This window comes from Macrobrachium nipponense, chromosome 13 (assembly GCF_015104395.2).
Source record: "Macrobrachium nipponense isolate FS-2020 chromosome 13, ASM1510439v2, whole genome shotgun sequence".
Taxonomy (NCBI): Eukaryota; Metazoa; Arthropoda; class Malacostraca; order Decapoda; family Palaemonidae; genus Macrobrachium; species Macrobrachium nipponense.
In genome coordinates this window covers 28781926-28794259 of record NC_087206.1, presented here as the reverse complement: position 1 = coordinate 28794259, position 12334 = coordinate 28781926, and the positions used below count along the sequence as shown (strand labels likewise).

General features: G+C 38.4%; 1 protein-coding gene across 1 annotated transcript in view; it reads right to left on the bottom strand.

The window, feature by feature from the left end:
* The window catches only part of LOC135225280 (uncharacterized), a 32715-nt gene that overhangs the window by 16757 nt on the left and 3624 nt on the right, over positions 1–12334 (bottom strand). The window contains exon 2 of the mRNA XM_064264611.1: positions 3673–3807. Coding sequence (XP_064120681.1) covers positions 3673–3807 — 135 coding nt within the window. The remainder of the gene's footprint in view (positions 1–3672; positions 3808–12334) is intronic.

Genomic DNA, 12334 nt, shown 5'->3' with positions numbered 1-12334 from the left:
TTATTAGTCCTTCTTCCCATGCACTCTTTAGCCACTCGTCTTCACTGGTTTTCAGATATTGTCCCAGTGCTCTGTTCTCGATGTTGACGCAGTCCTCTATACTTAGTAGTCCTCTCCCTCCTTCCATTCGTGTTATGTATAGTCTGTCCGTATTTGCTCTTGGGTGTAATGCTTTGTGTATTGTCATATGTTTCCTGGTTTTCTGATCTATGCTGCGGAGTTCTGCTTTCGTCCATTCCACTATGCCTGCGCTGTATCTGATTACTGGCACTGCCCATGTGTTTATGGCTTTTATCATATTTCCGGCGTTGAGTTTTGACTTGAGTATCGCCTTGAGTCTGCATATATTCTTTCCTGATTGTGTCCTTCATCTCTTGGTGTTTTATATCCCCTCCTTCCATTATTCCCAGGTATTTGTATCCAGTCTCATCTTTGTGTTTGATGTTGCTTCCATCTGGTAGCTTTATCCCCTCAGTTCTTGTTACTTTGCCCTTTTGTATGTTGACTAAGGCGCATTTTTCTATTCCAAACTCCATCCTGATGTCCCCAGATACAATCCTTACAGTCTGGATTAGGGTATCTATTTCCTTGATGCTCTTACCATACAGCTTGATGTCGTCCATGAACATCAGATGGTTAATTCTGTTGCCTCTTTTCTTGAATTGGTACCCGGCATCCATCTTCTGTAGTACTTTTGTCATGGGAATCATGGCTACTACGAAGAGTAGTGGGGAAGATCCCTCTCCTGATATTAACCTCTGCTAGTCTTATTCCAGAGCTTGTAAGTATTGTATTCCAGTTGCGCATTGTATTTTTGAGGAAGCTGATGGTGTTTTCCTCTGCCCCATATATTTTCAGGCATTCTATTAGCCATGTGTGTGGTATCATGTCGAAGGCTTTCTTATAGTCTATCCATGCCATACTTAGGTTGGTTTTCCTTCTCCTACTGTTCTTCATTACCATTTTGTCTATCAGGAGCTGGTCTTTTGTGCCCCTACACTTCCCTCTGCAGCCTTTCTGTTGGTGGGGGATGGTGTTCGTCTCCTCTAGGTAGTTGTATAGCCTTTCACTGATGATACCTGTTAGTAACTTTCACATTATTGGTAGGCAGGTGATAGGCCTGTAGTTACTGGCTATATTTCCCTTACTCTTGTCTTTTTGTACTAAGGATGTCCTTCCTGTGGTCATCCATTTGGGTGCATGGTGATTTGAGATACAATGCTGGAGTTGTTCTGCTATTCGTGGGTGTAGGGCCTTGAAGTTTTTGAGCCAGTATCCATGGACTTCATCGGGACCTGAGGCTTTCCAGTTTGGCCTTTTCTTTAGTTGGTGTCTGACTGTGTCTGCCGTGATGACAGTGAATCTTTGTTTTATTCTCCCTGTTTCTTCTTCCTTGACTTCATGGAGCCATGTTGCATGTTTGTTGTGTGATACCAGATTACTCCATATGTTTTCCCAGAGTCTCTTACTTGGTTCAGCTTCAGGAATTTCTTGGTGGTTGTCTTCCCCTCTTAGTTGGCTGTATAGTCTTTTCTGGTTAGTTCCGAATAGTTTGTTGTTCGTTGGTATCCCTTATTCATGTTTACATCTTCTATGTGTTGTTTAGTCCCCTCTCTTGTACTTTGTATTTCTCGTTGAGTTCCTCCCTTGTTTTCTTGCTTTTTAGCCTTTTTCCTGCCATCTCTTTCAGTTTACTCAAGTCAGATCTCATCACCATGATTTGCTTTCCCAGGCGCCTTTTCCAAGGAGGTTGCTGTTTTGGTTTCTGTTGGGTTGGTTGTGCTGGTGGTGTTGGTGTTCGTATCCCCATCAGTTCTACTACTAATCTTGCTCCTGCATATGCCAAGTTATTTGTTTCTGTGATACTGGTGGTGTGTATTATGCCCATTATTTCATTGACCTCACTTGTTTTCTCCCTTAATTTCTTGGCGTTGTAGGCTTTCATGGAGGGGATCTTTGTTCTCTCTGTATCTGGCTCCATCCATTGTCTAATCTTTTCTACCCATTCCATCCTCTCTGTTACTTCGTCGGTGTTTCTTTGTGTGTCGTTGTTTGATACCTCATCATCCCTGTCGTGTTCTGTGGCATCGTCTCTCAGTTCGTCTTCGTGTAATTCGTTGTCGTGTGACATTTCCCTTTCCAGTTCTTCTCTTTCTGTTGGGGAGAGCCAGTTCTTTTTCTTTATGTTCCTTACTTGGTCTGCCAGCCTCTGCTCTGTTTGGGGGGTGTTATTCCTCTCATTCCAGATGTTGACCAACCTTCTTCTATATCCTCTCTCCGTCGGGTTGCTTCTGATGTAGCATCTCCATATTTCCTTATTTTCTTCTCTTGTCTATTTCTTCCTTGGGTTTGCTTCTGTAGCTCCAATCTCATGCTGTTGGTTACTGTCGTTGTGGTGGTCAGTTTCTGGATGACGACCTCCAAGTACCTGAACGTCTTCCCCTCTGTTGCCAGAGGTTCCATTTACGTCGTTGTCGTTTATTCCTTCATTTCTTTCCATCATTGCTGAGTTTTGCTATTTAACCCATAGCTGGACCCTACCATATGAGGGATAGGTACTCATTTACAGCTGAGTAGACTGAGGAAATTATGGTAAAGATCCTTTCCCAAGGAATTAACACCGAGGAGAGCGGTCACCCATCCAACAAATGACCTGTCGATTGACGACCTAACCCACTCTGCCACAGCGCCACATATTATTATTATTATTATTATTATTATTATTATTATTATTATTATTATTATTATTATTATTATATATTTTTCTATTATTATTATTATTATTTTTTAATTAATTTGTTTCTCTGTATTTGCTCCTAGCCCTTTCACTGTATTCTGTGTTTCTGTTTTTACTGTTTTTTATTCTTAATTTATTAAAATGTTTTTAATTTTGGTGTTGGTAAACATTGTGTGTATCTTTTTACTTATACGCAATTGATGTGTAATCGTTTCAGCCTGGAAAATGTATCAAGCTGATACGAAACGTCGGCGCTAATAAATGGATGGAAGACAGAACGCGTCTCCCTACTCCAATATGTGTATATATATATATATATATATATATATATATATATATATATATATATATATATATAATATATATATATATATATATATATATATATTTTAGCTTTTATGAAAATGGCCTGACAACGACTTATTTTCACAGGCAATCAAAGGCTCTAAAGAATGACGAAAACAAGACCTGCTTATTCTTAAAAAATTTCAATGAAAAGATCTGGGGCAAAACTAATGAAAATCTCAATTCCTCATAACTTATCAAAAACCTTTCATACTCTATAACTGTTAACATCCTTTTCTCATATATATATATATATATATATATATATATATATATATATATATATATATATATATATATATATATATATATATATATATATATAACTTCTCAAAGGCAGCAACTACGTCCATGTTCACACACACACACACACACACACACACACACACACACACACACACATATATATATATATATATATATATATATATATATATATATATATATATATATATATATAAACTTTCTCAGAGGCTGTAATTATGAATGTCTACTCACAAATAGGAACGAAACTTTCTCGGGTTTGGTAATTATGACGCACAGCTATTGATAATAAATCAGAATACTCCACAAAAGGCAGTCGTACTCACAGTAAAGAAATGTGAGAAGCCGATGTCTTCCATGAAGCCATTATCGTCGCTTCCAGAGGCAGCCGTTTCTTGCTGGGGAAGATGAGTCGAGCCTGCAGCCTCCACCTGCTGCCCGCCGCTATCTCCGGGGGACACCTGCACGAAAGGGAGGTCAGGTCTGGCTGACGTTTATTGTTGTTTATCCGTGTAAACAAAGCATGTCACTAAGGGCTACCTCCAAGTAATTGGCTATTCGTATATTCCATACTGAAGTTGTTATAGTTTAAGTTATACATTATGTGTATATATATATATATATATATATATATATATATATATATATATATATATATATATATATATATATGTGTGTGTGTGTGTGTGTGTGTGTGTGTGTGTGTGTGTGTGTGCGTGCGTGTGTGTGCGTGTGCGTGCGTGTATGACGTGTGTGTGTATATAATGATTATAAATATTATATAATAATATATAATATATATATTATATATATATTATTATATAAATGTAATATATATACATACATAAATATGTCTGTGTGTAGAATAAATAGTTTGCGTATTGTACATATGAATTCAATAAGCATGTCAGTTTATGTACACGAATTCAACAATACTGTCTTACAAGTTAATATATATTTATTAACTTCTGACTACTGATTTATAAGGTGATTAAACTTCCTCTGTGCTTTTTTTTTTCATGAAAACTAACGATAGCATAATGTCTGCATTGTACGTAAATTGACTAAATTTCACTTCTCAAGTAAATAAATGTGGCAAAAATCTACCCATGATAGGATTCTTAGCAAAAATTTACTGAAAGCAAATATTTGCACGGGCGCGCGCGCGTGAGAGAGAGAGAGAGAGAGAGAGAGAGAGAGAGAGAGAGATCATCCAACAGATTTGATCAACAACCTATTTTTCTTACAGCATTACTGATCTCATTTACCTGGATTTCCTTTATAACCTCACCTTTGTTTCCATGTAGATATACGTTCAGTGTTTACTTAATATGTGGTGCGCTTCTAATCCATAACAGTTTTTTTAAACACTACTTTCCTTTAAATGGTTGGTTTCCTTTCAGAATATCTCATTTAACGTCATATCTCATTTAACGTCTCTTCATGCCTCTCCTGCGTGTGGTATACCTCGCTAATTTCGATTATTTTGCTTGCTTCAAAATGAAAACCATATCCCAAGCCCTTTTAGAAAATGTAGTGCGTTGAAGGCGCGGATTGAAAAAGTGTTCCTTTCTGCTTGCAACGAAAATTTTCGCCGTGATAAGCTTGTTCGTTGGACAGGTTGTCTTAGGGTACATAAACAAAGGGATCGAGTGGGCGAGAAAACAATAGTAACTTTACGTTCATCGTCACGTCAAGGATGCTGGCCAGTGTTCTAAGATTTTCTTTTCTTTTTCAAAAAACGTCTTTCAGCAAGCGTATATTTCTAGGCCTAATAGCACTGAAACGACAGATTATAATATACGTTTCCTGAACTTATGAGGGAAGTAACACATGTCAATATTGGTATGAATGCATGGTAAAGGAAATTTACACTGCGTTCTTATAAATGAAAGTACCAACTCTGTCGTTAGCTTTTATTTGCAATATAGAGTACGTAGCTATAATGTCATGCTCTCTACCATCATATACGGTACAGAACTTATGACACACTTTTTACAATTCCAAGTATTCTCGTTACTTTAGACTCCGTTTATTGTATAGTGCAAAGCTGTAATTACCTGATATTCAGGAACACCAACAAGTATTTCCAACAAGTATTTGGGGGAACAAATTAAATTTCGTTTTTATTCCATGAATGTAAATCAAAATGAACCTGGCATATGTCACTAAGGCAAAGACTGGACAGTATATGTGAGTGGAAATATAGGTATGTTAAAAGGAGTTTAACGGATAAAGTTAAGGAATACTTCCTTGGGAGCCTTAATATATGGATGAATGTAAAACTTCTGTCTTGGTCTTCTTCCCGAACAGTAATATGCATTTTTTTTATATAATAATACCAAGATCTTAAAAGACCTTGGGATAACCGGACAATCTTTATCCCTAAAGTCCCAGTTTTAATTAGTTGTGGGTAGTGAGTATTGAAAAATATGTGAAGCATAAAAACGATCCGTTGACGTCATCTGAAGTTATAAAATTTCAGGTTTATATGTGTAGTATATCCATATATTTATACAGAAATAAATAAACAAATGAAATATATATATATATATATATATATATATATATATATATTTATATATATATATTATATATATATATATATATATATATATATGCATAGATTCTTAAAAGGACGCGGTAGTGAATTGTTAATCTCAGCTCTTTCCGTTTAGAGACAGGTCGCTTAGAGACAAGCGCTGGATTCCTCGAAGAATGCTGAAATTAGAAACAGTCAGGAAGATGACCAATGCAATTTGAGGTCGGTGACGCCTCGGAAATCACATGCTTTGGACATGCTGCACCCGTGGTTGCTGGGCGCCATGAAGGGCGTGTCTGCATGTGTGTTCGTAGCAAACGATATATGGCTTTGGTGATGAGAAACAAATAAGAGAGGGCAATCTTTGATTACTTGTGACAGGGTGCAGAACACACCTGGAAGAGGTGTTGAGAAGTATTGAGAAGTGTTGCAGACCCATCGAAGAAGGTAATGTAAGACAGAACTTCGAAAAAGTTAACCTTTGCAGTGATAATAAAAATGTGGGAGAAAGAGAAGTGTAGTGCAGTACACATTCCTTTTGATTAACTTTCCCAAGTGAAGTGGTGTAATAATTATGGTCTCTTTATTCCAGATGGATTTAATGTCACCATATTGAAAAATGGATTCTCTACGACTATACTGACTTATTAAAATAGTGTGGTTAGTCAGACATAGTGAGATTACAGGGGGTACTTACTTAAAACTGATTTGGGAGGGGAAAATGACAGTTTAACGGGTTTTTTTGGGGTTAGAGTTAATTCATTTTATTCCACTTTAATTAATTCATTTTGTTCCATTTCAATGTCAGCTAATTTGGGAAATAAAAAGTATATTTTTGTATCTACGGGGGTTCATTAGCCTAGTTTGCATTTTAGCTAACGCCCCAGAATGATCTGCAACAAACGAGGTAGGCGTAGTTGCCTGTTTGTTTAATTTTGTTTAAACGAGTGTCATTTGGTCCTAAAAACTCGTTCAAGAGATTGGTGGCAGCGGTTAAAAGGTTTCATTTAGGGGCACAGGTAGTGCCTCCAAAGAGAATATGTATAGATTAGGCATATTTTTGGGAGAGTGTTTGTAATTATAGATCGGGCACCTTGCATTATTGCTTACTTAGCCGTAGATACTTGGGTGCGGCTGTGTGCAGACACTGCCAGCCGCCAGGCAGTCTTTCTAGCAGTAGTTTAGTGTGAAGACATGTTTCTGTGTTCAAAGGGGAGGGGTTAAGTGTATTTATGGCGTAAGTAAGTGTGTTTATAATGTAGCGGGAATGAATTACGAGCGGTTGCAATGGGTAGACAGGTTCTGGCTCCGGTTCTATGAAGACATGAGTGTATAATTTTATATTTCCTTCCTTTATTTTTTTCCTCTTTTTATTGGTGTTAATTTACTTTAAAGTGTGTTTTATTTTGATGTCCCTCAAGATTTGGTGGACATTAGTGGTTGTGTGGTAAAACAATATGGGGAAAAGTGCTATTGTGGGTTACGATCTTATGAGAGAGAGAGAGAGAGAGAGAGAGAGAGAGAGAGAGAGAGAGAGAGAGAGAGAGAGAGAGAGAGAGAGGCCGTGGCAGCCGTGTGAACGGGTGCTGAGTTAAGCAGTTTTCTCTGGAACTTTTTTTTTGTCTTCTCCCCCTTTTTTTTTTTGTTCCCGCAGCGACCTTGTATTTACAGCTGCTTACCTGAGCAGTGGCAAGTTTATATGGCGGTTTGTTGGGTGCGGTGCATGTTTATTTTATCTTTTATTGGTGGATGATTGTTACTGATTTTTTCTTTGGGTTGGGGTTTCTGTGTGCATAAATATATTAATGTTACTGAGGTCAGGGAAGATCCTGAGGTACGTATAAGGGTTTTCATAAAGAAAGCAAAATGGCTGACACAAGTGGTAAACAGACTCTAGTTCACCGGATTACAAATGTTAATGCGGGTGTCAGCCCGTTCCGTGGGGTTGTAGACGGAGTTCTTTCCCAACTGGTGCAATTTTTTATTGAGGGGTGAATAACTTTTTTAACGCCAAAGGGATTACAGATGATATAGAGGCGTTCACGGAGGCGAAAGCCTTGTTAGATTTCAATAAAGGTGATCTTTCCTACCGGTGTCGGAGCTTTCAATATGCAAAGTGTCGGTCATGGGCCGATTTACAGGCATTTTTAAGAGCGGCTTATGGCTCAAAGGAACACGGTGATATGGTGAGAGATTTAAGAGGGCTATATAAAATCCAGAAAGGCACAACTAGCCTTATTGAACATAGCTCAAAGCTTTTTGACTCAGCAGAAGAATGGATACAGAAATTGAAAAACTCTAAATGGGTTAATGGGGGTAGTCTCACTTGACAATTTACATAAACTGATCCATTTTGCGATGCTATTAGACGACGTACCAGACGCAATAGTGGACAGTTTTGATGAAAAGATTGAACCTACATCAGACAAAGAATTAATTTATGCCCAAATTCAGAAACATATATCCAAATGTCCACTGTGGATAGTATTTTTTTTAACGGAACCGGTTTGAGAAATATGGTGCAAAGAGACACAGAATTTCCTTCTCCCCATTTGTGTGCAAAAGTAGAATATAATAGAGGGCCGATCAATCAAAGGCAGCAGCAGTTGCGTTGCTACAATTGTAATTAACCATGGCACACAAAGAGAGTATGTAGACTCAAATATTGTGGAATGTGTAAGAGTGTGGATCACTATTGGCAAGCTTGTCCGTCTCAGATACGGAAAGATGTGAGGCCTACACCTTAAAGGTCTGGGAGTTATAATACGAGAACTTCCTAGGCAGGTCACTTAAGAGGGCAAAGGGATCGGCAAAATTTTTGAAAAGCCAATCAACAAAAAGGGTACGGATGATTTGTACTTGCCATTGTGGTCTCGTGGTGGACGCCCCAGAGCCCAGGCCTATAGTATATGGAACAGTGGAGGATGTTGATATCCCGGCCTTCATTGATACCGGAGCTAATATAAATTTAATGGATCATAATTTGTATCAATCTATGTTCTCCCATTACCCTTAAAAACCCTCAACGGAGACAGTGTGTGATGTGCAAGCACATAGATTAAGCACCCTGGGTTTTGTTAGAATACGGTTTACTCTCGGTGATAGAGTGTTAATAGAACCATTTTTGGTTATAAAAGGGATTGCCTTGGGCAACAGACTTTTGCTGGGCCATCCTGCATGTAGAAAACAAGATTTCGGCCCATACGGGTGTTAGTGGAATAACGGTTGGAATACCTGGTGTTTTTATCCCTTATGAGGACACAAGTGAAACTGAGGATATGGAGATTATTGAAAATGGGGGTGCGTTTGGCAGTGCCAATGGTGATGATACTGGGGATATGGGGAGTGGTGATACCAAAACACACACTGGTGATATGGGGAATAACTGCAGTGATGTTAAACGGGATGTTGGGGGCCACGGTGGTAAAAATTTTGGAGGGTGTGACAATGGCATTATGGGTGGTGATACCGATACTAATATTGATGTTATTACTGATACTAACAATGGGGTGGATGCAATGAGAACCACGGGTGGTGATACTTATGGGATCATGGAACAGGGGGGTACTAACCATAAATATAAATGTTTTATCGGAGGATGTTATTTTAATGCTAGGTTCAAAGACTATGGTAAAAGTCAAGTTGAGGGAAGTGAAAAACCTGCGGATGTATGCGTAATTGAGGGTAGTGAGAAACTAAGAGAGGTTATTACCACGGCATCAGTGAACAGTGTATCAAACACTGGCGTTACATGCATAGAATTACTGAACTGTAATGATACAGTTAGAAAATACCAGACGAATACATATGTGGTAGATCTCCAAGATTGGAGTAAGGACAGTGGTTCAGTGGCTATTGTAGAAGGGAAATCTGAGTTTTCAGAGGTAGAAATGCAATCAAGGAAGCGAATATTTAGAGAACATTTAGCTAATGCGGATTATAATAAGCATATTGAAGCGGTAAGCAAGCTCTTGGCAGAATTTGGGGATACAGTAGCTTTACAAGGATATAAACTGGGATTGACTAATGTGCTAGAACATAAGGTAACCTTAGAGAAAGGCACAAACCCTATTTATATTCCTGCATACCGCATACCTTTCCAAATCAGAGAACAGGTAGAGAAAGAGGTTAATAAATGGGAAGAGGAAGGAATCATTAGACCGAGTGTGTCTCCATACAATTTTCCTCTGTTAGCAGTGTCTAAGAATAACGGTTCTGTCCGAGTATGCGTCGATTTTAGACGTTTAAATGAAAAAAAACAATCCCTGACCGTTATCCAGTCGCATGCATACCAGCTCTTTTTGTAGAAATCGGGGGACATATTATTTATAGCTCAACTCATTTAGCGCAGGGTTTTCTGCAGGTCCCCTCTTAGTGAGAATAGTAAGGAATATAATATACGGCCTTTTCAGTACCCAAGGGACACTATGAATTTATGCGGATGCCGTTCAGTTTATCGGGCAGTCCGATGACCTTTACCAGGTTGGTGAACACAGTTTTGCATGAGTTATTTGGTAAAAATGTTTTTGTTTACATGGATGACATATTAATTGCAACAGACTCGATCGCGCAACACCTGGAAGTGCTTAAGGAAGTAATTAGGAGGCTTAGATTAGCAGGGTTGAAAATTAAGCTAGCTAAGTGTTCATTCTTGAAAAAGAAAATCACATATTTATGCCATGTCATATCCAAGGAAGGCGTTAGAGTAAACGACGACAAAGTCAAAGCAATAGCGGATTTTCGCACCCCAAGATCAAAGAAAGAAACTAAGTCATTCCTAACATTGCGGGGTTCTTCCATTGGTTTGTGAAAGCTCTTCTAACATATATATTGCGAGAAGACATTCAATTTCAATGGGGAAAAACCCAGAATGATAGTTTCCAGAAACTTAAGGACGCGTTAATGAATCCCCCATTTATGAAATTTCCAGATTTCAGCAAACCATTTACATTAGTGACTGATGCCAGTCAAGAGGGTATAGGTGCTTGCCTATAACACAAAAGGCAGCAATGAAAGATTAATAGCTACCATAGATAAAGAAGCCTTTGCAATAGTATCAAGTTTAGTTCATTTTAAAATGCTACTGATCGGGAATAAAGTAGAAGTCCTTACAGACTTCGATGCAAAGCTCAGATATATAGAAGGCAAATTAAATGTAGGAGCGGATGCCCTTAGTAGAAGTTTTTATGACACGGAAGGATCTCAAGTTACGCTAGTTACTAGTGATTCTATACAATGGGATATGAGTCTCACAGAGCAAAGGCAGGATGAAGATGAAATTTTGGCAGACGCAAAAGCGTTTCTTAGAGGGGAATTGGTCAGGAAACGTTATAAGTTACCTCTCCCGGGTTTAGAATTAGAAGGTAATCTGTTGGTCAGGAAAATTAAGTATAAATTAAGGCCTAGTGAAAGTAAAGGAGACACGACACAGATCGTAATTCCGAGTCCTAATTCCAGTGGTTTTGGATAGAGTACATTGCAGGTTTGGTAGTCCACACTTGGGGATAGAAAAAACGTATAATGAGGTGCATGCTAAATATATGTGGAAAAATATGAAGAAAGATGTGGAAAATTTTGAGAAAAACTGTACAGTATGCAATGCTTGAAAACATGCAAGGATAACTTCCTGCAAATTAGGGTCATGTCCAATACCAAGCAGACCTTTTCAGAGAATACATATGGATATCCTAGGAAATTTTTGTGAATCTAGATATGCTTGTTTGTTTGTATGGTGTTTTTACGTTGCATGGAACCAGTGGTTATTCAGCAACGGGACCAACGGCTTTACGTGACTTCCGAACCACGTCGAGATTGTACTTCTTTCACCAGAAATACACGTCTCTCACTCCTCAATGGAATGGCCGAGCATCGAACTCGCGACCACCGATGTGGGACGCCAACACCATACCAACCACGACTCTAGATATGTGAATAAGTACCTGTTAGTGATAATAGATGAAATTAAGAGGATAGCAGAAATTTTTCCACTTAAGCATAAAACAGCTGAAGGAGTAGCTATAGCATTTTTCAATGGTATCATTTGCAAATATGGCGGAAGTCATGGGGATACAGAAAGTAACAATTATTCCATACAGACCTGAAGCTAATGGATTATGTAAACGAGCAAACAGGAAAGTGCTCGAAGCTCTCAGGAAGACTGTAGGTGGTAATGATAAAAACTGGGATAGATATATTGATGCTGTTGAACATAATATTAACACTTGGTTAGTGATTCCATTAAAAAATCTCCTTTTGAAGCTTTGTTTGGTTGCCAAGCACGAGGCACGTTTGATCTGTTAACTATACCTCATCATGGAGAAGATACAATCGAAGCATTAATTTCCACAGCGAAGGAGAGACATGTCTCAGCCGTAATCTCGAGGCCACGACCCGAGAAATGGTAGAAAGAAGTAATAGCAGAACATCTGATGTTAAAATCAGTGTTG